The sequence below is a fragment of the Sus scrofa genome, chromosome 6 (genome assembly GCF_000003025.6).
Source record: "Sus scrofa isolate TJ Tabasco breed Duroc chromosome 6, Sscrofa11.1, whole genome shotgun sequence".
Lineage (NCBI taxonomy): Eukaryota > Metazoa > Chordata > Mammalia > Artiodactyla > Suidae > Sus > Sus scrofa.
The window spans coordinates 106228871-106250289 of NC_010448.4; the positions used below are offsets into that span (position 1 = coordinate 106228871).

Genomic DNA, 21419 nt, shown 5'->3' on the forward strand with positions numbered 1-21419 from the left:
GAATCTGACTAGGAACCATGAGGTTGCAGGTTTGATCCCTGGCCTTGCTCAGTGGGTTAAGGATCCAGCATTGCCGTGAGCTGTGGTGTAGGTTGCAGACGGGGCTCGGATCCCGAGTTGCTGTGGCTCTGGTGTAGGCTGGCAGCTACAGCTCCAATAAGACCCCTAGCCTGGGAACCTCCATATGCCGCGGAAGCAGCCCAAGAAATGGCAAAAAGACAAAAAAAAAAAAAAAAAAAAGTATGATTCACTAATATATGTGTTTTATTAATTATTAAATCACAAGACCTAGTGGCAGTAATTTCAAAGTAGTACTAAGCATAAATGGTACTTAAGAGATAACTAACAAGGACATTATAAGAAAATACTTGTGATTTCTACTGGTAATAAAAAAGTCACAGCTACTGCTAGTAAGTATGGATTATTGACTATTTTATTAATTAAATAAAACACTGAATTTCAGTTAAAAATTACAGAAAAGATTTACTTTTCTTGCCCAAGTTTAAGGCTCTTGAACTCCATCCACGGATGCTTTAGAAGTCTATGGGCTTTAGAAATCTATGGATTCTAGGTTAAGGATCCTTGAATTCCCTCATGCAATACTTGCTACTAAACAAAGATTAGCCATTTAATGTAAGATTAAGTACATGAAGGAAAAAGTAGCATATATAAAGCAGTTTGTTTATCACTTAGCAACTTGGGCAAAAATTTGAGAAACACTGAAAGTGTGTTATTCCATCCCAGTTCATTTCTCCTTCTGCCGCATAACCCAACCCACAATACCAATCTGCTTCTCCTCTATTATCCCTAAGGAAAGGACATAACCTGGGATCTTCCATTCATCTTCCTCCCTCCTTATTCTTATTTATTTGGATAAATGCTGCCTAATTAATCAGAACCCCCCTTTTATTGCCACACCTGTAGCCTGCAGAAGTCCCCGGGCCGGGGATAGAATCTGAGCCACAGGAACGACAACACTGGATCCTTAACCCACTGAGCTTTCAGGAAGCTAACAGAGGTCTTTCTTAAAAGCAATAGCTTTGATTCGCTTTTTTACTTTCAAGTTTAATAAATGTTAATGTCTTTTCATCACCCTTAGGATAAATCCCAAATTTCTTAGCTTTTCAAAGACAGTCCTCTTAGATTTAGACTCTGTTGATCTTCACAGCATCATCTCAGATTACTCCCCAACCACACACACACATATTTTTAAATGATTATTGGCCACTTGGCCATTCTTTTTTGGGAGGGGCCCCACTCAAAGCATTCGGAAGTGTCCGGGCTGGGGGTTGAACTTGCACCTCAGCAGCAACCCCAGCTGCCACAGAGACAATGGGTGATCCTTAACCTGCTGCACCACAGTGGGAACTCCAACTCCAACTCCAAACCCTTTCTTTCTCTCTTTTTTTTTTTTTGGCCTCTCCCTTGGCCTGTAGATGTTCCTGGGTGAGGGACTGAATTTATACCACAGGTGCACAATGCTAGAGCTTTAACCCGCTATGCCACGAGGGAACTTGACTTTGGTTATTCTTATTTCTTCCTTACATTGATCCCTAACACCACCACTGCCACATATGGCATTTGTCTTTCAATTTTAATTACAAAACCAGCTCAACAGTTATATAATAATATCTACCCATTTCTTCTCCTTATTTCTATTTGATATTTAGAAATTCTTTCCAAATCCTGGGCTCAGGTATAATTATTTCCTTATATTAAAGGAAATAATAATAATTATAAAAATAAATAATAATTATATTAAAGAGCTTTTCCTTAAAAAGTTTGCATTATATGCATAATATAATCTGTAAATATGCTTATTTAATCTGTAAGAAAGCATAGTCAGTGAGAATTTTACTTGTTTGCTCTTCCCTTGTCACAAACACAGTTTTTCCCTTTCCTTATTTTGGATACTTAACCTCTGTGTTACCTATTTTTTATTTATTCAATACTATCTACCAACAATATAATTATAAAACTTTATTACTTGTAATTAATAAGTAACTCACAGCATTATGCTAGGTTTTAAAATATTATCTTACTCTTTCTGTATTTTCATAAATATACAGGCTCTTTTTAAATTCAGACTGTGGCAAAAAAATTCTGAAACAAATACTACTCTAGAGATTCTCAGTGGAAATTAAAGAGTGTCTACATCAAAAATTTAGAGAATTTTTTAATCTTCAACAACATTTACATTTTTAGACAATACCTTATTTAATGTAAACTAATTTGCCCTTTCTAACAGATAATTAAAATGGGAGAGAAAATAAATAAATCAGGCCCTACATGAATATTCTTCACTGAATGTATATCAGTAGCAACCTTCATATCTCTGCCTTACTTCCATCTACTTTCAAGGGTTTATAGAGTGCAAGCTTTAAAATAAGCATTTGCTATGCAACTTTTAATGTGAAAAACAAAGTATATTCTCACCTGCACTTCTGCTCCATTTCATCTTTTAATTGCATTTCATTATGCAGCTGTTCTTCCAACTTATAAATTGTTTTTTGCAAATTTTCCTGCTTTAATTAAAAACAAAACAAAACTCATTCTACTAGGAATATTCACACAGAATTTAAAAATATCAGGTTTATGTTACCATTTTACACTTGTTTACAAGGAAATTATCTGGCCCAATCTTACCATTTTCCTTTCTATCTGAAATTTTTATTATTAGTTGAACAGGCATTTTTTCCCCAGCACCTACTAGTATGTCAGGCACTGTAGCAGGCATTAGTAATAAAAAATTTAAACAAATTTGGTTCTGGAAGTTCCTGTTGTGGCTCAGTGATAATGAACTTGACTAATATCCATGAAGAAGTGGGTTCAATCCCTGGCCCCACTCATTGGGTTAAGGATCTGGTGCTGTTGTGGCTGTGGTGTTGGCTGGCAGATGCTGCTCCACTTTGACCCCTAGCCTGGGAACTTGCATATGCTGCGGGAACGGCCCTAAAAAGCAAAAAAAAAAAAAAAAGAAAGGTCCCTGTTCTCATAAGGCTAATAGTAGTTAAGTAGTGGGGCACAGGGGACTACGACGGTGAAAAGAATCCATAAAAACTCCAATACATATACACAAAATATTACAATATCATGTGTTAAGTAATGATACATTTATATATAAGGTGTACTTGAAGGAGAAAAGAGGTCATATCTGATTTTGACAGGAAAATGTAATGTTTTAGATGAGACCTACAAGAGGTATTTACCAAGCAGAGAAATGAAAGAAGTACATTTTAGCTAGAACAAAAGTAGAGATAAAGAAAATATGACATATTTGGAAAATGGGAAGAAATCAAGAATAGGCAGAGCATAGAACATAATAGGAAGAATGAATCACATAAAATCTGAAAATGTGACAGGGATTATGATCCTTGCTTGTATGCAAAAAAGTAGTGGGATACTTTAACCTAACAGCACTTTAAAAAGGGAAATGACAGGAGTTCCCGTCGTGGCTCAGTGGTTAACGAATCCGATTAGGGACCATGATGTTGCGGGTTCAATCCCTGGCCTTGCTCAGTGGGTTAAAGATCCGGCATTGCCGTGAGCTGTGGTGTAGGTCGCAGACACGGCTTGGATCCCGTGTTGCTGTGGCTCTGCCATAGGCCTGCGGCTACAGCTTCAATTAGACCCCTAGCCTGGGAACCTCCATATGCCACGGGAGCGGCCCAAGAAATGGCAAAAAGTCAAAAGTCAAAAAAAAAAAAAAAAAGGAAACAACAGGAGTTCCCTGGTGGCTCAGCAGGTTAAGGACCTAGTGTTGTCACTGCTATGGCTTGGGCCATTGTTGTGGTGTGGGATCCCTGGCCCTGAAACTTCTGCACATGGCAGTTGTAGGGGGAAAAAAAAAAAGAAGGAAAAAGAAAAGAAAAAATAAAATGGAAGGGAAATGATAGAGTATTATTAGCATTTTAGAAACACCACTTCAGCAACAATGAGGTGAACAGATTAGGAAGTTCCCACTGTGGCTCAGCAGTAACAAATCCGACTAGTATCCATGAGGATGTAGGTTTGATCCCTGGCCCTGCTCAATGGGTTAAGGGTCGGCACTGCCGTGAGATGTGATGTAGGTTGCAGACGCAGCTCAGATTCCAGAGTTGCTGTGGTGCAGGCTAGCAGCTACAGATCCAACTCAACCCCTTGCTTGGGAACTTCCATATGCTGTGGTTGCAGTCCTAAAAAAGAAAAAAAAAAAAAAAAAAAGGTGAAAAGATTAAGAGAGCAGAGAAATTCTAGACAAGCAACCAATTAATAAGTTATTGAGACAATTCAGGCAAAAGCAGTACACAGGTACAACAGAAGGCAGAAGCTGTAGGAATAAATAACTGTCAGATAGAATGCAGAATTTATAACCCAGCAACTTGTTAGAAATAACAGAGTAGAGTTACAAAAGAAAGGTGACAGAAAAAGAACTGATGGAGAGGGGATGGAGAGAGAAGTGTGAGTTTAGCTCTGGCCTAGCTTGAGGTGTCTGAAAGACGTGCAGGAAGAGAAGAGATTAGGTGTGGAGCTCAGAGGAACAAGCTGGACATGCATGAGATTAACTACAGAAAACGAGCAGAGAGCCAAGATCAGAACTACCCTGAGACATATTTAATAATTAAAGTGGGGTTAGAGTGGGGGTGAAAGGAGAAGGAGAGGAGATCCTGCAGAGAAGACTGAAAATAAAATCCAGAGGAAGGAAGAGAAAAAAAAAAAAAGGGAAATAATAAGAACATGAAAGTTCTCAAAGTTCCAAGGAGGAAGGACTAGTCAGTGTCAAATACACCAAAAAAGAAAAAATAAGATATGAAATGAAAAATATTCATATCTGGCAATTACAAAGTTGTTCATCAGCACCTCTGCTAAAAGGTTTTCAGGAAAGAGTTGAAAATTAAACTAGTTGACTTTTGTTGTTAGTTCTAAGTTAACAGAAATAGTAGGTACACAAATGTTTTCTTCCCTCCTTGTGATCTCACCAGAGTAAAAGATAAAAGCCACTGATAGAACCTTATGACAATCACTATTGCACAAGGGCAACCCAAAGAAAACACGATTCCACTTAATTATTTTTTAAGTCCTAATATACTTCCGATCTTACAGCTAAGTAATACAGTGAGAGTAGGTGACAGCAGCTCCTTATTGTTACCTTCTCTAGATCAAATGTGCTGTTAATTTTAAAGATTTCTATTATCTATATAACTTGACAATTAGCTCTACAGGGATGAGAATTTTAAAAAGAAAAATGGCCCTGACAGTTAACAGGTATTCACATAGTTCATTCCCCCTTCTCTCACTTTCCCTTCCCATCACATGTTCTCTTACACTTAAGAGTAACTATATGAAAGACAAAAAGAAGAATTCTATCAGTTTTTAAAAGTGATTGCTGCTGGAGTTCCCATCGTGATGCAGTGGAAACAAATCTGACTAAGGACCATGAGGTTGCGGGTTCGATCCCTGGCCTTGCTCAGTGGGTTAAGGATCCGGCATTGCTGTGGCTATGATGTAGACTGGCAATTGTAGCTCCAATTTGACCCCTAGGCTGGGAACCTCCATATGATGCAGGTTTGGCCCTGAAAAGCAAAAAAAAAAAAAAAAAAAAAAGTGATTGCTGCCTACTCCTAGTCTCAGAAACCTGTAGGCCTCAGCACACAAAGAGTTCAAAGAATGCTCTAACGATGGCCAGATAATTATTTTTGGCATATTTAAAAAAAATCCTGGCTAAAAGAACCTTTTCAAATTTAAGCATGTAAAAATTTTTTTAATACTCTTTCATGAACATGAGCTATTCAGACAATAAAAAGGACTCATGTTTCTAATACTTACTTCCTATAGGAATTCACTTTTCAGTGGTCAATGAGATGATGCTCACTGCCCTGGGTATTCTCCATCTGCCTCCTCTCCCTTCCAGTCTTGAAGATCCAACCTCCACCCTTCTTTGCCTTGAAATCTATAGACTGCATTATCTGGGTTCCCTTGTCCTATGAATTTAAGGTTGGTTTCAGCCTACAGGGGACACTACCCAGAAATCAGTTGGGAGAAATGAAATATCCATCCTCCTCACACTCTTCTTGCCTTACTGTGGCTCTGGCAGTTTTCTGTGTTCTATGTTCTATGGTTGTCTTTCATAATTCTATACATTCTTTCTGAGCTGTGGTAACAAGACTTGACTCTCCTTGTCCTTGCAGACTAGAGGCAATGGCTTCTCATTGTTGTCAATCAACAAGCACTTTAGCATCCTTTATTTATTGCTCCCCTTGATTCTGCTCATTGCAGGAAGGGTAACAGTCCCTTCATTAAACTCTCTTCATTTAGTGAATGAAGAAACAAAATGTGATACATACATATTACAGAAATGAAATTCTGATACATGCCACAACATGCGTTAGCCCTGAGGACATTATGTTAAGTAAAATAAGCCAATCACAAAAAGTCAAATATTGCATGATTTCACTTATGGGAAGTACTTGGAACAGTCAATTCATAAAAGACAGAAAACAGGATAGCAGTTACTAGGGGCTGGAAGGAGAGTGCAATGCAGAGTTTAATAGGTGCTAATATTTTAGTCTGGGATGAAGAAAAATTTCTGGAGACGATGCTAGTGACGACTGCACAACAATGTGAGGGTATTTAATGTCACTGAACTGTATACCTAAAATGAATAAAATGGTAAAATTTTATGCTGTGTAAATTTTATCACACACAAAAAAAACTTTTTTAAGTTTTTTGAGTGTGCTGTCTGTTTGCCAGTCAAGACCCTTACTGATTGGTTTATCAATGTATAGTTTACCAACCATCTCCACATACAATATCCCATTTGATATTCAAGCAAGAAATAAAACTGGAAAAGAGAGAGCAGGTAAACAGTGCTATAAAAATTTAAATCATTAATTACATACTCAGAAGCAACACATGTTTACTTCGTATCATGCACACAAAATGCATTACCTACAAAACAAAAAAATAACAATAAGAAAATACTTACCAAGCTTTTATCCACATTAGAACTAGCTCTGTTATCGTTAGGATTTGCGGCAGATAAGTATCTGGGAGGAAAAAATTTTTAAAAGAAAACAAAACAAAAAAACAACTTATTTAATATCCAGTAACAACCAGTAACAAATACTATATGCCTATTTTCTGTTCAGTATTGTACTTGCTCTGCTTTTAAGAACTAAGTGCAGGTTCATAATTCTTGCCTTTTTCTTTTTTTCAGGGCCATACCCATGGCATGTGGAGATTCCCAGGCTAGGGGTCAAATCAGAGCTACAACTGCTGGCCTATGCCACAGCCACAGCAACACAGGATTTGAGCCACATCTGCCACCTACACCACAGCTCATGGCAATGCGGTATAGGTCACAGATGAGACTTACAGGTCACAGATGAGGCTCGCTCAGATCTGGCGTTGCTGTGGCTCTGGCATAGGCCGGCAGCTGTGGCTCCCATTCGACCCCTAGCCTGGGAACCTTCATACGCCACAGGTGTAGCCCTAAAAAGACAAAAAAAATAAAATAAAATAAAATAACAAAGGAAGGGTAGCTGTAATAACTTCAATTTAATCATTATTCCAAGAAATTCAAATATCTAATACTATTCTGATGGAATATAATTTGATTAGAAGCACACTTTTTTTTTTTTTAGGGCCACACCCGTGGCTAGGGGTCAAATTGGAGCTACAGCTTTTGGCCTACACCACAGCCACAGCAACAGAAGATCCGAGCCGCATCTGCAACCTACACCACAGATCACAGCAACGCTGGATCCTTAACCCATTGAGCGAGGCCAGGGATTGAACCCACAGCCTCATGGTTACTAGTCAGATTCGTTTCTGCTGTGCCAGAAGTACACATTTTAAAATGAATTTTTATCAAGGATATTTAACCCATCCAGTTAATGCTGCCATATAGTTCACTTTATATATTGTTATAGCATTTTGTTCAGATTTCCATCATGTAGGATGTGCCAACCTACTATTTCTATCATGTAGTATTGTAAAATTTATCTATTTCCTCACTAGGACATAAGTATTTCAAGAGAAGGTATCTTATTAATTATTCTCCCCGCACCTTGATCCCGAGTATATACTTAACAAAGAGTAGGTTGTCAAACATGTCTGTTGAATGAATGAATGCCCAGCAACAAAAATAATATTAAATGTTTAACTTATATCTCAAGTCCTTTAGCTCATATTAAATGAAAATAATAGCTAACACTGAGTGCTTACTCTATGCAAAGCATTTTTCTAATTGTTTTACTGTGCTTTGATTTACCGAACCCTTACCATAACCTGCAGACATGTTATTATTACTACCACCATCATTCCTCTTTTTGAGGAAATGAAGACATAAAAGGTGAAAGTTATTTGCCCAGAGTCACAGGGTATGACATGATGTAAAATAAACCATGGTGAAATCATTTAGTAGTCTGAGGGAGGAACTGCTTAATTTTTGAACAATTAAAAATTACAGGACTTTTGTAACATCAATATAGTGATGATAATGCTAAAAAATTTTGTTGTTCCAAAATGTGTTATAAAATCGGAATTCTTTGAATAACATAATTAATCAAAATATCAGTATTTTTATTTTATTTTATTTTTGTCTTTTTGCTATTTCTTTGGGCCGCTCCAGCAGAATATGGAGGTTCCCAGGCCAGGGGTCGAATCGGAGCTGTAGCCACTGGCCTACGCCAGAGCCACAGCAACGTGGGATCCGAGCTGCATCTGCAACCTACACCACAGCTCACGGCAACGCCGGATCCTTAACCCACTGAGCAAGGGCAGGGACCGAACCCGCAACCTCATGGTTCCTAGTCGAATTTGTTAACCACTGCGCCACGATGGGAACTTCCAAAATATCAGTATTAACAGAATCTTTTGATCTATTAATTATTGTAACTTGAAGATATGTATGGTATCATTCAGCAAAGAATTTCTGAAAAACAATATCCTGACCATGGATGAGTATGAAAGAAATTAATATGAAATACTGGAAATACCATGCATTGTTGAAAAGTGGCATATTAATATATCTCTTTATATACCACTAAAGCTACTTTAAATGATCTTAAAGTGATTCTTAGATATTCCTAAGAAAATACTATGACTACAACAAAATCAATATCTACTCCGAAAATCAATATTTAGCGTACTTACCTACGATTGCTATAATATGTAAATCCTACAAAAGGTAGTTGATTGCCAACAAAAGCTTTAGGTATAGGGAATGTTTCTTCATCTCCTTTATCTTCTTCCAAGTCATCAAAGTTACTTGTGTCAATGTCACTACTTAAATCAGGTACAACTGGTGCCACAGCTGAAAAACAGAAACAAAATTAGTAGTTCACTTCAAATTTAATACAAAGTGAGTCAATGATTCCATAAAAGCTACTAATGATTTCCCATATACAAATAACTTGTAAACCACAAATTCAAAATGGGTTGAATCCTATTACAGTAAGCTTTACTAGAATTATTAACCAATGGGTATTGATCATTAATTACATAATTCTGTGAACTGATTATCTTCAAAGTCACCTATAATCATACTTCAAGGTTAATTTGAATATTATAAGTCAAGTATGATTAAAAGATATGCAAAAGCAGTTAGGACTACAGAAAAGACTTTTCAGAAACTATGTAGCATAACAAACTGTACTCAAAGTTGATTAGTTTCAAAACAAGTATTTTGTCTGTTAAGGTCTCTACAGCAACTTAGAAATCAAAGTTACTTTTTAACAATCCTGGGTATAATAATTTGTTAATGAAATATTTCTACTCATCTAGAATCTAAATGATCAGTATTTCCCTATCCCCCAACTCAGTATCTCTGTAAGATTAAGTCACAAAGAACAAAGTATTTTTTTTAAATTGAAATATAGTTGATTTACAATATTGTGTTAGCTTCTGGTGTACAGCAAAGTGGCTCAGTTATATATTTTTTTTCTCAGAGTCTTTTCCATTATAGGTTACTACAAGATACTGAATAAAGTATTTCGAATTATATTTTACCTTCCCTGAATTCAGTGATTAAGAGACAACTCAGTGAAGTATTTATGAAATGGCTGTTTGGAAAAGACAGCGGGGATACAAAACCTGAGCACAGAACCTTTAAGAATTATAAACTTGTTTGGGAGCAAGACCCATATATACTTAATAATATAAAACTGTATGTGGCAATGCAAATCTTTATGAAACTGAAGAAAATACCATATGAAACCATTACTCCTAATATCCCCTTTTGGAGCTTAACTATGCCACACAAGGTACACCTAAAAACAAATTTCAGGAAAAATATTTTTAGTTTAAAGATACAGGAGTATAATAAAAGTCACTGAAATCTTATCATTAACATATTCAGTAATTATCTTAGACACAGCCATCTCATTTTCCCTTAGAGAAAAAGACAAAGAACAAAATAACTGACCAAAAATAACTGACCTGGTTTTACAATCTTAACTTCTTATACAAAACAATCATTTTCTATTGATTGCCTATTCCAGGCAAGAAATAATTATTGTTATACATTTCAAATACAGTGAAATATCAGATGAATTTGGGAATGAAACAATACATTTAAACAAAAGAAGCTGTAGTACTAACAGTGAATGAGAAAAGAGTTTCCTTAAAGACCAAGAAAATTGCCTGACTAGACAGTTCTAGTTTCCCAATATTAATTGCCTAATTTATAATTTGTAAAACGAGGGTTAAAAAAGAGTTGTCCCTCCTTACAAAGTACATGGTTTTGGCATAAATTTTACTTTTAAATGGTGGTTCTCAATCAGGGAAAATTTTGGCCCTTGGGGGATATCTAGCAATGTCTGGGTACATTTTTGGTTGTCAAAATTGGAGAAGGCATGCTACTGACATCTGGTGGGTAGAGACCAGAGATGCTGCTTAACATCCTACAATGTTCTGGACAACCCACACCAGAAATATTTCTCTGGTCTAGTGTTGAGGCTGAGAAAACCTGCTTTAAACTTAAAAATCTGATTTAGATTTTTAAAAGGAAGCAGAGCAAGTTTTGGTGAATTTTCTTTTGCTGTTTCAGGTGGATCTAGTCTCTTTATAGATGACATACCATTTCAGAGGAGTTTTAAAATGAGACAAATACTGGAGTTCCTGTTGTGGCTCAGTGGCAACGAATCCAACTAGTATCCAAGAGGATTTGGGTTTGATCCCTAGCCTGCTCAGTGGGTGAAGGATCTGGCATTATCATGAGCTGCAGTGTAGTTCACAGATGTGGCCTGGATCTGGTACTGCTGTGGCTGTGGTGTAGGTTGGCAACTGTAGCTCTGATAGAACCCCTAGCCTGTGAACTTCCATATGCCACAAGTGCAGCCCTAAAAAGCAAAAGCAAAAGCAAAAAAAAAAAAAAAGAGAGAGAGAGAGAGAAATACTGAGATATAAATATGAGAAATCCTGGGAGGATTATAAATGTAATTATTTCTGATTCTGAATTAAGATGTTAAGACTTTACATAATACCTTATAATCATGCCAGAACTAATACGAAGATAAAACGAAGGATAAAGATAGCTTTACTGAATTATCAATATACAGTATTCCATTTTTAAAAAATTTACCTTTTAATAAGTAACTGGTAATAAAGGAATCATGTTTCATAAAAAAGAATCCAGCTGATTCAGCTGATGTTACCAAAAATGGTAGAGTGGGAGCTCTAAGAAGCTGCCCTTACACTGAAGTAACAAACCATTAAATCTGCAAAACTATCAAAACAACCTATTTTTTAAAAAATTCTGAAATCTAAGAAAAAACTTACAATAAGCAAGGAAATGTTTAACGAGGTAAGAGGCTGCTAATTTTGGCATTTAAGGAGCTGTCATTAACTGCTGAGATAATGGAGAGGGGACATAAATGAGCACACATAAGGAACACAGACTTTAAAAAATAATTCAAAAAGTTACTAAACAAATGGATGGCTGGGGACTACAAATCAGCAACAACAGCAAATCCTACAAGGATGGAATACTGATTCCAGAGTTACAACATTTGGAGTTCTCTGGTGGCCTAGTGGTTAAGGATCTGGCGTTATCACTGGCATGGGTTCAATCCCTGGCCCAGGAACCTCCACATTCCGTGGAAAAAACCAAACTAAGATAAAACCCAAAAAAGAGTTACAACATTATAGTCTCCAGTATACAACAGAAAATTAGAAATCATGTAAAGAAACAGGAAAAGAATGACCTATTTACAAGGAATAAAGAAAACAACAGAAAACCTCACTGGGAAACCAAGACTTTGGATTTACTAAACAAAGCCTTTAAATACATGTCTTAAATATGCTCTGAGAGCTAAAGGAAACAAAGAACTAAAGGAAACCAGGGCATGATACCTTAACAAATAGAATATATCAATAAAAAAGATAGGAAGACAAATCAAATGTGAACTCTGGCACTGGAATGTACAAAAGCTGAAACTAAAAATGCACTAGAAAGGTTCAACAACAGATTTGAGCAAAAGAACCAGTGAACTTAAAAGATAGGACAGCTGAAATTGTCAAATGTGCCAAACAGAAAGAAGTAAATGGGGCCTAAGGGATTTCTGGGATACCATAAAGCTGACACACATGCACGCGCACACATGTGCGCGCCCTCTCTCCCTCTCTCCCTCTCTCCCTCTCTCCCTCTCTCCCTCTCTCCCTCTCTCTCTCTCTCTCTCTCTCTCTCTCTCTCTCTCTCTCTCTCTCCCTCTCTCTCTCTCTCTCTCTCTCTCTCTCGGAGTCCCAGGAAAGGAGAGAAAGGGGCAGAAATAATATTTAAAGAAATAATGGCTGGAGCTCCTTTGTGGTGCAGCAGGTTAAGAATTGGGCATTTCACTGCAGCAGTAGGGTTGCTGCTGTGGCATGGAACTTTCACATCCTGTGGGCACAGTGGGAAGAAGGAATGGAGGAAGGAAGGGAGGGAGGAAGTGTGAAAATGAGCCAAATCTACTGGAATATATAAATCTACACATCCAAGAAGCTCAATGAGCTCCACGTAAGAACACAGATCCATACCAAGACAAATTATAATAAATTTTCAAAAGACAAAGACAGAGAGACTATTAAAAGCAACAATAGAGAAGCAACTCATAACATATAAGCGATTCTCAGTAAAATTAACAGCCAATTTCTAAGCACAAACCTTAAAGGCCATAAGGTAGTGGAATAACAGTTAAAGTGTTGAAAGAAAACAACTTTCAACTAAGAATTCTATATCTGGCGAAATTATTCTTCCAAAATGAAGGAGAAATTAAGATATCCAGATAAAGAAAAGCTGAGTGTTTGCTGCTAATAAACTCGTCCTACAAGAATGTTTTAAAGGGAGTCTTACAGGTTGAAATGAAAGGATACCAGACACTATTTTAAAGCCTTACAATCAAAGAACACCAGTAAACATAATTACATAGGTAAATGTAAAAGCCAGCTTTACTGTAATTTTATTCTGTAACTCCACTCCCCTACATCTAACTTAAAAGACAAATGCACAATAAATCTATGTTAATAAGCACACAATATATAAAGATGTAATCTGTGATAATAACAATATAAAGAAAGGGAATGGCTTTGTCTAAGAGCAGTTTCTTTCTTTTTTTGTCTTTTTGCCTTTTTCTAGGCTGCTTCCTGTGGCATATGGAGGCTCCCAGGCTGGGGGGTTGAATTGGAGCTGTAGCCCCTGGCCTACGCCAGAGCCAGAGCAACGTGGGATCTGAGCCGCATCTGCAACCTACACCACAGCTCACAGCAATGCTGGATCCTAAACTCACTGAGAGAGGCCAGGGATTGTACCGGCATCCTCATGGATGCTAGCCAGGTTCGTTAATCACTGAGCCATGAAGGCAACTCCTAGGAGCAATTTCTGTTGCTATTGATAGTAAACTGTACCAGCTCAACCTAGATTGTTATCAAGTTAGAATGTTAATTGTAACATCCAGGGTAATCACCATAAGAAAACGACTAAATAATTTATGAAAAAGGAAGAGGGATTCAAAACGAGAAAAAGAAATCCACTAAACAAAACACAAAAGGCAGTAATGTAAGAATTGAGGAACAAAAAGAAAAAATAAAAAACTGAAAATGAAAAGGACAATGACAGAAGTCTTTCTGTGCAGTATTCACTTTAAATCAAAATGAATTTCATTGATTGAAAGGTAGAGATCAGAAGAATAGATTTAAAAATTGATCCAATTACATGCAGTGTGCAGAGACTCATTTTAGATCCACAGACGTAAATGGGTTAAAAGGAGAGAGTTCCCACTGTGGCACGATGGGATCAGCAGTGTCTCTGCAGCACCAGAAGGCAGGTTTGATCCCCAGCCTGGCACAGTGGGTTAAAGGGTCAGGTATTGCTGTAGCTACAGCTGCATATACACTCCATATACTACACGGTGGCCGAAAAAAAAAAAAAAAAAGATATTCTACAGATAAAAGAGCTGAAAAGTAGCTATACTAACACTAGACAAAATAGACTTTAAAAGGGTCAACTCATCAAAAAGATACAATGATCGAAGTTCCCATCGTGGCGCAGTGGTTAACGAATCCGACTGGGAACCATGAGGTTGCAGGTTCAGCCCCTGCCCTTGCTCACTGGGTTAAGGATCTGGCGTTGCCGTGAGTTGTGTAGGTTACAGACGCGGCTTGGATCCCACGTTGCTGTGGCTCTGGCGTAGGCCGGCGGCTACAGCTCCGATTAGACCCCTAGCCTGGGAACCTCCATATGCTGCGGGAGCGGCCCAAGAAATGACAAAAAAAAAAAAAAAAAAAAAAAAAAGATACAATGATAAACACATGCATTGGATTTCCCTATGTGGAGTGGCTGGTTGGGAATCTGGCATTGTCTCTGTGGAATGCAGGTTTGATACACGGCTTGGCACAGTGGATTAAGGATCTGGTGTTGCCACAGCTGCAGCTTGGATCTAATCCCTGGCTTGGGGACTTTGATATACTACAGCTACAGCCATAAAAAACAAAAACAGGAGTTCCCGTCATGGCGCAGTGGTTAACGAATCCGACTAGGAACCATGAGGTTGCGGGTTCGGTCCCTGCCCTTGCTCAGTGGGTTAACGATCCGGCGTTGCCGTGAGCTGTGGTGTAGGTTGCAGACGCGGCTCGGATCCCGAGTTGCTGTGGCTCTGGCGTAGGCCGGTGGCTACAGCTCCGATTCGACCCCTAGCCTGGGAACCTCCATATGCCACAGAAGCGGCCCAAGAAATAGCAACAACAACCACAACAACAACAACAAAAGACAAAGACATAAGACAAAAAAAAAAAACAAAAACCAAAAACAAAAACAAAAACAAAAACATAAATGCATTCAGCAATACAGCCCCAAATTTAAATGTAAATAAACATATATAAAATATAAAAGAAACAACTCTATCAGATTCTTCAATAATCCACTTTCAGTAATGGTCAAAAAATCTAAATGGAAGATGAATTTAAGTAAATGAAAGACTTATGAAAGACTATAAACCAAATATAGATGTAGAATAAAATAAAATTTTAAAAAAGCAGTCAAATTGTAAACACATTCAATGTAACTGTTATGAAAATTCTGTCCTTCTTTGCAGACATGGAAAAAACCATTCGAATATTTATATGGAATCTCAACATATCACAAATACCTCAGACCACAGCAATAAAGTATCTCAATAATGCAAGTCACAAATTTTTTGACTTCTTAGTGTGTACAAAAGTTATGTTAACACTATACTATAGTTTATTAAGTGTGAAGTAGCATTACGTCTAAAAAAAATATACAGGAGTTCCCGTTGTGGCTCAGCTGTAACGAATCCAACTAGTATCCATGAGGACGTGGATCTGATCCCTGGTATCGCTCAGTGGGTTAAGGGTCCAGTGTTGCCGTGAGCTGTGGTGTAGGTCGCAGATGGGGCTCAGTGGCTGTGGCTGGCAGATATAGCTCTGATTTGACCCCCAGACTGGGAATTTCCATATGCCTCAAGTGGGGCCCTTAAAAAAAAAACAAACCCCCAAACCAAAAAAACCCTTGGTAGCTCCTAAATTCTTTATTCATGAAGCCTACACTGATGATGTCTCCCATGAGAATGTAAAATTCTGAGAAGACGCTAGACCTAACTGATCCATGAACCTTAAGTAGTATATATGTGCACGTACATAATTTGTGGGTGTTTTTTTTGTTTGTTTGTTTGTTTGTTTTTGGCTTTTTAGGCATATGGAGATTTTCAGGCTAGAGGTTTAATCTGAGCTATAGCTACTGGCCTACGCCACAGCCACAGCCATGTGGGATCTGAGCTGCGTCTGTGACCTACGCCACAGCTCACAGCAATGCTGGATCCTTAACTCACTGAATAAGGCCAGGGATTGAACCCGAAACCTCATGGTTCCTGGTTGGATTCGTTTCCACTGAGCCATGACGGGAACTCCATTTTGTTTTTAACAAAACTGAAAACTCACTGCATGATCTGACAGTTACCATCTTAACTAGTGTTTGCCACTAGCTAAAGGTAGATAATGGCAATATTTTATTTCAAGTGAAATCATGAATGGTGAAGTGCATTGCAAGTAACCATATCTTATATTTAACACAGCATTATTTATTAATAATGTGTTATTTCATGTAATAAAAGTTATCATTTTGTCTTCCCTAAAATTTAACTGCTGACAAGTGAGAATTTCTTACATTTCTAGTCTATATAATCCTGAATAGTGAAAATCTTTAAATGGTACATGGTATTGCACAAGATCAGACTCGGGAGTCTTGTCATTTGCTAGCAGTGAGACCTAAAGCAAACTATTTAGGTCTTTTCTTTCTACTGTCTTTTATCTGTAATTTCCTGACATTTCTTTAATTCTATCTTGAGTGGAAAAAGTAATTTTACAGTCTTAATATTTTGTGCACCTAAATTAAGAATGAATAAATCAGGAAGCTCATGGAAATTCTGCCAAAAACCCAGCTATTTTGTACCCTGCTCCCACCCACCAAGGAACAGATGGTGAAGATTAACTGCCATTATAACTTACAGACATGTAAGCAGTAAAATTACCAAAAGAACTTTTATTTGCAAAACAGTAAGAAATTTTGCCAAGGAAAATTAGAGAGGCCAAAAAAATTAAAAAGAATTATAACTGTTATATAATTATAAAAAACTTAGCAGGTCAGAGAGGCCAGTTCAGAATAAAAGTATTCCTGGTATTTTAGGGGTGGGAAGTAAAGAAGGGGTAGGAAGAGGGAAAGGGAAGGAGAGAACAATAAGTTCCACAGACTTCAATTTTATTTTTTTTTTTCCACAATAAGCACAAAATAGTAGTGATTAGGATTAGGAAAAGCTCTCAAAGTGTTTAAGTACATTAAATCTAAGTAGTCTATAGCAAAACCATGGATAACAATGTAGATCAAAAAAGGTACAGAAAAAGAAATAAAAGGCATCCATATAGGAAGAGAAGAGATCAAACTGTCACTGTATGCAGATGACATGATACTATACATAGAAAACCCTAAGGACTCAACCCCAAAACTACCTGAACTGATTAATAAATTCAGCAAAGTGGCAGGATATAAGATTAACATTCAGAAGTCAGTTGCATTTCTGTACACCAGCAATGAAACATTAGAAAAGGAATACAAAAATACGATACCTTTTAAAATTGTACCTCACAAAATCAAATACCTCGGAATACACCTGACCAAAGAGGTAAAGGACCTAGATGCCGAGAACTATAAAACTTTAATCAAAGAAATCAAAGAAGATGTAAAGAAATGGAAAGATATTCCATGTTCCTGGATTGGAAAAATCAATATTGTGAAAATGGCCATCCTACCCAAAGCAATCTACAGATTCAATGCAATCCCTATCAAATTACCCATGACATTTTTCACAGAACTAGAACAAACAATCCAAACATTTATATGGAACCACAAAAGACCCAGAATTGCCAAAGCAATCCTGAGAAACAAAAACCAAGCAGGAGGCATAACTCTCCCAGACTTCAAGAAATACTACAAAGCCACAGTCATCAAAACAGTGTGGTACTGGTACCAAAACAGACAGACAGACCAATGGAACAGAAGAGAGAATCCGGAAATAAACCCTGACACCTATGGTCAATTAATCTTTGACAAGGGAGGCAAGAAGATAAAATGGGACAAAGAAAGTCTATTCAGCAAGCATTGCTGGGAAACCTGGACAGCTGCATGCAAAGCAATGAGACTAGAACACACCCTCACACCATGCACAAAAATAAACTCCAAATGGCTGAAAGACTTAAATATACAACAGGACACCATCAAACTCCTAGAAGAGAACATAGGCAAAACACTCTCTGACATCAACATCATGAATATTTTCTCAGGTCAGTCTCCCAAAGCAATAGAAATTAGAGCAAAATTAAACCCATGGGACCTCATCAAACTGAAAAGCTTTTGCACAGCAAAGGAAACCCAAAAGAAAACAAAAAGACAACTTACAGAATGGGAGAAAATAGTTTCAAATGATGCAACTGACAAGGGCTTAATCTCTAGAATAAACAACTTATACAACCCAACAGCAAAAAAACCAACCAATCAATGGAAAAATGGGCAAAAGACCTGAATAGACATTTCTCCAAAGAAGATATACAGATGGCCAACAAACACATGAAAAAATGCTCAACATCGCTGATTATAAGAGAAATGCAAATCAAAACTACCATGAGATACCACCTCACACCAATCAGAATGGCCATCATTAATAAATCCACAACTAACAAGTGCTGGAGGGGCTGTGGAGAAAAGGGAACCCTCCTGCACTGCTGGTGGGAATGTAAACTGGTACAGCCACTATGGAGAACAGTTTGGAGATACCTTAGAAATCTATACATAGAACTTCCATATGACCCTGCAATCCCACTCTTGGGCATCTATCCGGACAAAGCTCTACTTAAAAGAGACACATGCACCCGCATGTTCATTGCAGCACTATTCACAATAGCCAGGACGTGGAAACAACCCAAATGTCCATCGACAGATGACTGGATTCGGAAGATGTGGTATATATACACAATGGAATACTACTCAGCCATAAAAAAGGATGACATAATGCCATTTGCAGCAACATGGATGGAACTAGAGAATCTCATACTGAGTGAAATGAGCCAGAAAGACAAAGACAAATACCATATGATATCACTTATAACTGGAATCTAATATCCAGCACAAATGAACATCTCCTCAGAAAAGAAAATCATGGACTTGGAGAAGAGACTTGTGGTTGCCTGATGGGAGGGGGAGGGAGTGGGAGGGATCGGGAGCTTGGGCTTATCAGACACAACCTAGAATAGATTTACAAGGAGATCCTGCTGAATAGCATTGAGAAATATGTCTAGATACTCATGTCGCAACAGAAGAAAGGGTGGGGGAAAAAACTGTAACTGCAATGTATACATCTAAGGATAACCTGACCCCCTTGCTGTACAGTGGGGGAAAAAAAAAAAAAAAAAAAAAAAAAAAAAGGTACAGAAATGACAGCAATACTAATAAAATTACCTATTTATAGAAATTCTTTAAGGTTCATTTGATTTAAATCAATGACATAATTCATTTTATTTACTTTTTCATAAATGTGGTTATATTAAGTAGGTATAACAATATCAAAAAATGCCATTGATTGGGACATCACAATTCCACTAGACTATGAGGTCCAACAAGGAAGACCTTTTGCTGGTTTGATCACTACTATTTTCCTAGTGTCTGAAACAGAGTAGTGCTTGGCATATAGCATGTGCTCAATAATGCTTATCGACTAGGTTGCCTCTTCTTCTAATTACTATAATATCAGTTTTCTTTCTTTCTTTCTTTCTTTTTTTTTTTTTTTGTGCACCTGCAGCATATGAAAACTGCCAGGATAGGTGTCAAACAAGAGCTACAGCTGCTGGCCTACACCACAGCCATAGCAACACAGGATCCGAGCTGCATTTGCGTCTGCGACCTACATCACAGCTCATGGCAACACCGTGACCCACTGAACAAGGCCAGGGATCAAACCCACATCCTCAGGGGTGCTAGTCAGATTTGTTTCTGCTGTGCCACGACAGGAACTCCTGAATATCAGTTTTCATCACACAAAAGGAATTATACTTTCCCTGTTTTTTAGAGTGATTTATTATGTTGTACTTCTGTAGTTATTTATATGCTGCTTGACTTTGAAAAAGAAAGAACAGAAAAGATACTTTGTATTTTCTTCGGTCCTCTTTTAAATTTTCTATTTATAATCATATCTGTATGTTCTCAGCCTTCTGAAACTTCACTAAGAGCATAACTTGAATAAAAGTTTTTCAATGCAACTATTCATCATGTCACTCTACTCTGACTTGCAACAGTTTCTCCTGCAGTGTAAAGACAATAATCATGTCACACTTGCATATGAAGAGGAGGAAGTTAACTATTAATAAATTCTCCCAAGGTCAAGCTGATCCTATAGCTTCTCCCAATAGCAGGTCACTCAGTGTTATTCTCTATAGCAGTATAATTTCTTAATTTGCAGACAAATTTCTTACTTCCCCTTTTCCCTTCTCAATTTTGTACCTTAAAACAATGAATGTACTGTACCTGAAGGCAATATATTGATTTCCTTTAAAATATCTGATAACAAGGATATGTCAATAATATTGGCAAACCTATACAAACCTTCAAAATTAGCAAGATTTCTCTTACCTGAAAGGAATCTCTCTCGAACTCAACCAGATAGGCAGATCTTAAGAAGAATACCTAATTTGTAACTTGCTAAAATCCACACAGCTGAGCTCATTCTATTACTCTGTTCATTGTAGTTGCTATAGCAGGAAATTAGTGCCTGGTATACACTATCCTTTCTCTGGTAAGCATAAAAGAAAATAATTCCTGACATTTCAGCAAGGGAAAGATGAATTCTTGGCCTCCCAAATCCACAAAGACAATGGGAACTTTTCATGCCATCATGATTTTGATTCAGCTATGTTAAGTAAAGTTTTCTATGAATCATCATTTTAACTTTTCTTTAAATAGGTAAGTATTCTAAACTGAAAATTAACTTCTTGAACACTACAAATTTTTATTTCTGGATTGCAAGCTGCAAGCCTGATGGAATCAAGCATACCATAATTTCTTATATCCTGACACAAGTTAAATTCTGATAGAACCTCCTTATATTTTAGGTTTTAGTAAAAACAAGAATATTTATTTTTCACAAGAAATATATTTTAATTTCATTACCTATTACTTATCAACTTCCTCTACAATGAGATACTACAGAATAAACAAAGAGCAATTCAACAAAGATCAAATATCACATCACGACTGCTGAGCCCAACTCCATTACATGTATATATGTCATTTTGGTATCTTGAATGGGACAGGAGAGAAGTAGTAGTACAATTTTCCCAATGTTATCAAATATTCTCTTTAACCATTAGCTAGATTAGGACAACTAAACAGCATTTGTGTACTT

At 37.3% G+C, this 21419-nt stretch overlaps 1 protein-coding gene across 1 annotated transcript in view; it reads right to left on the reverse strand.

Moving 5' to 3' along the window:
• The window catches only part of ROCK1 (Rho associated coiled-coil containing protein kinase 1), a 151100-nt gene that overhangs the window by 64972 nt on the left and 64709 nt on the right, over positions 1–21419 (reverse strand). The window contains exons 10-12 of the mRNA XM_005653400.3: positions 9136–9295; positions 6965–7025; positions 2437–2525 (exon numbers count right to left, since the gene is read on the reverse strand). Coding sequence (XP_005653457.2) covers positions 2437–2525; positions 6965–7025; positions 9136–9295 — 310 coding nt within the window. The remainder of the gene's footprint in view (positions 1–2436; positions 2526–6964; positions 7026–9135; positions 9296–21419) is intronic.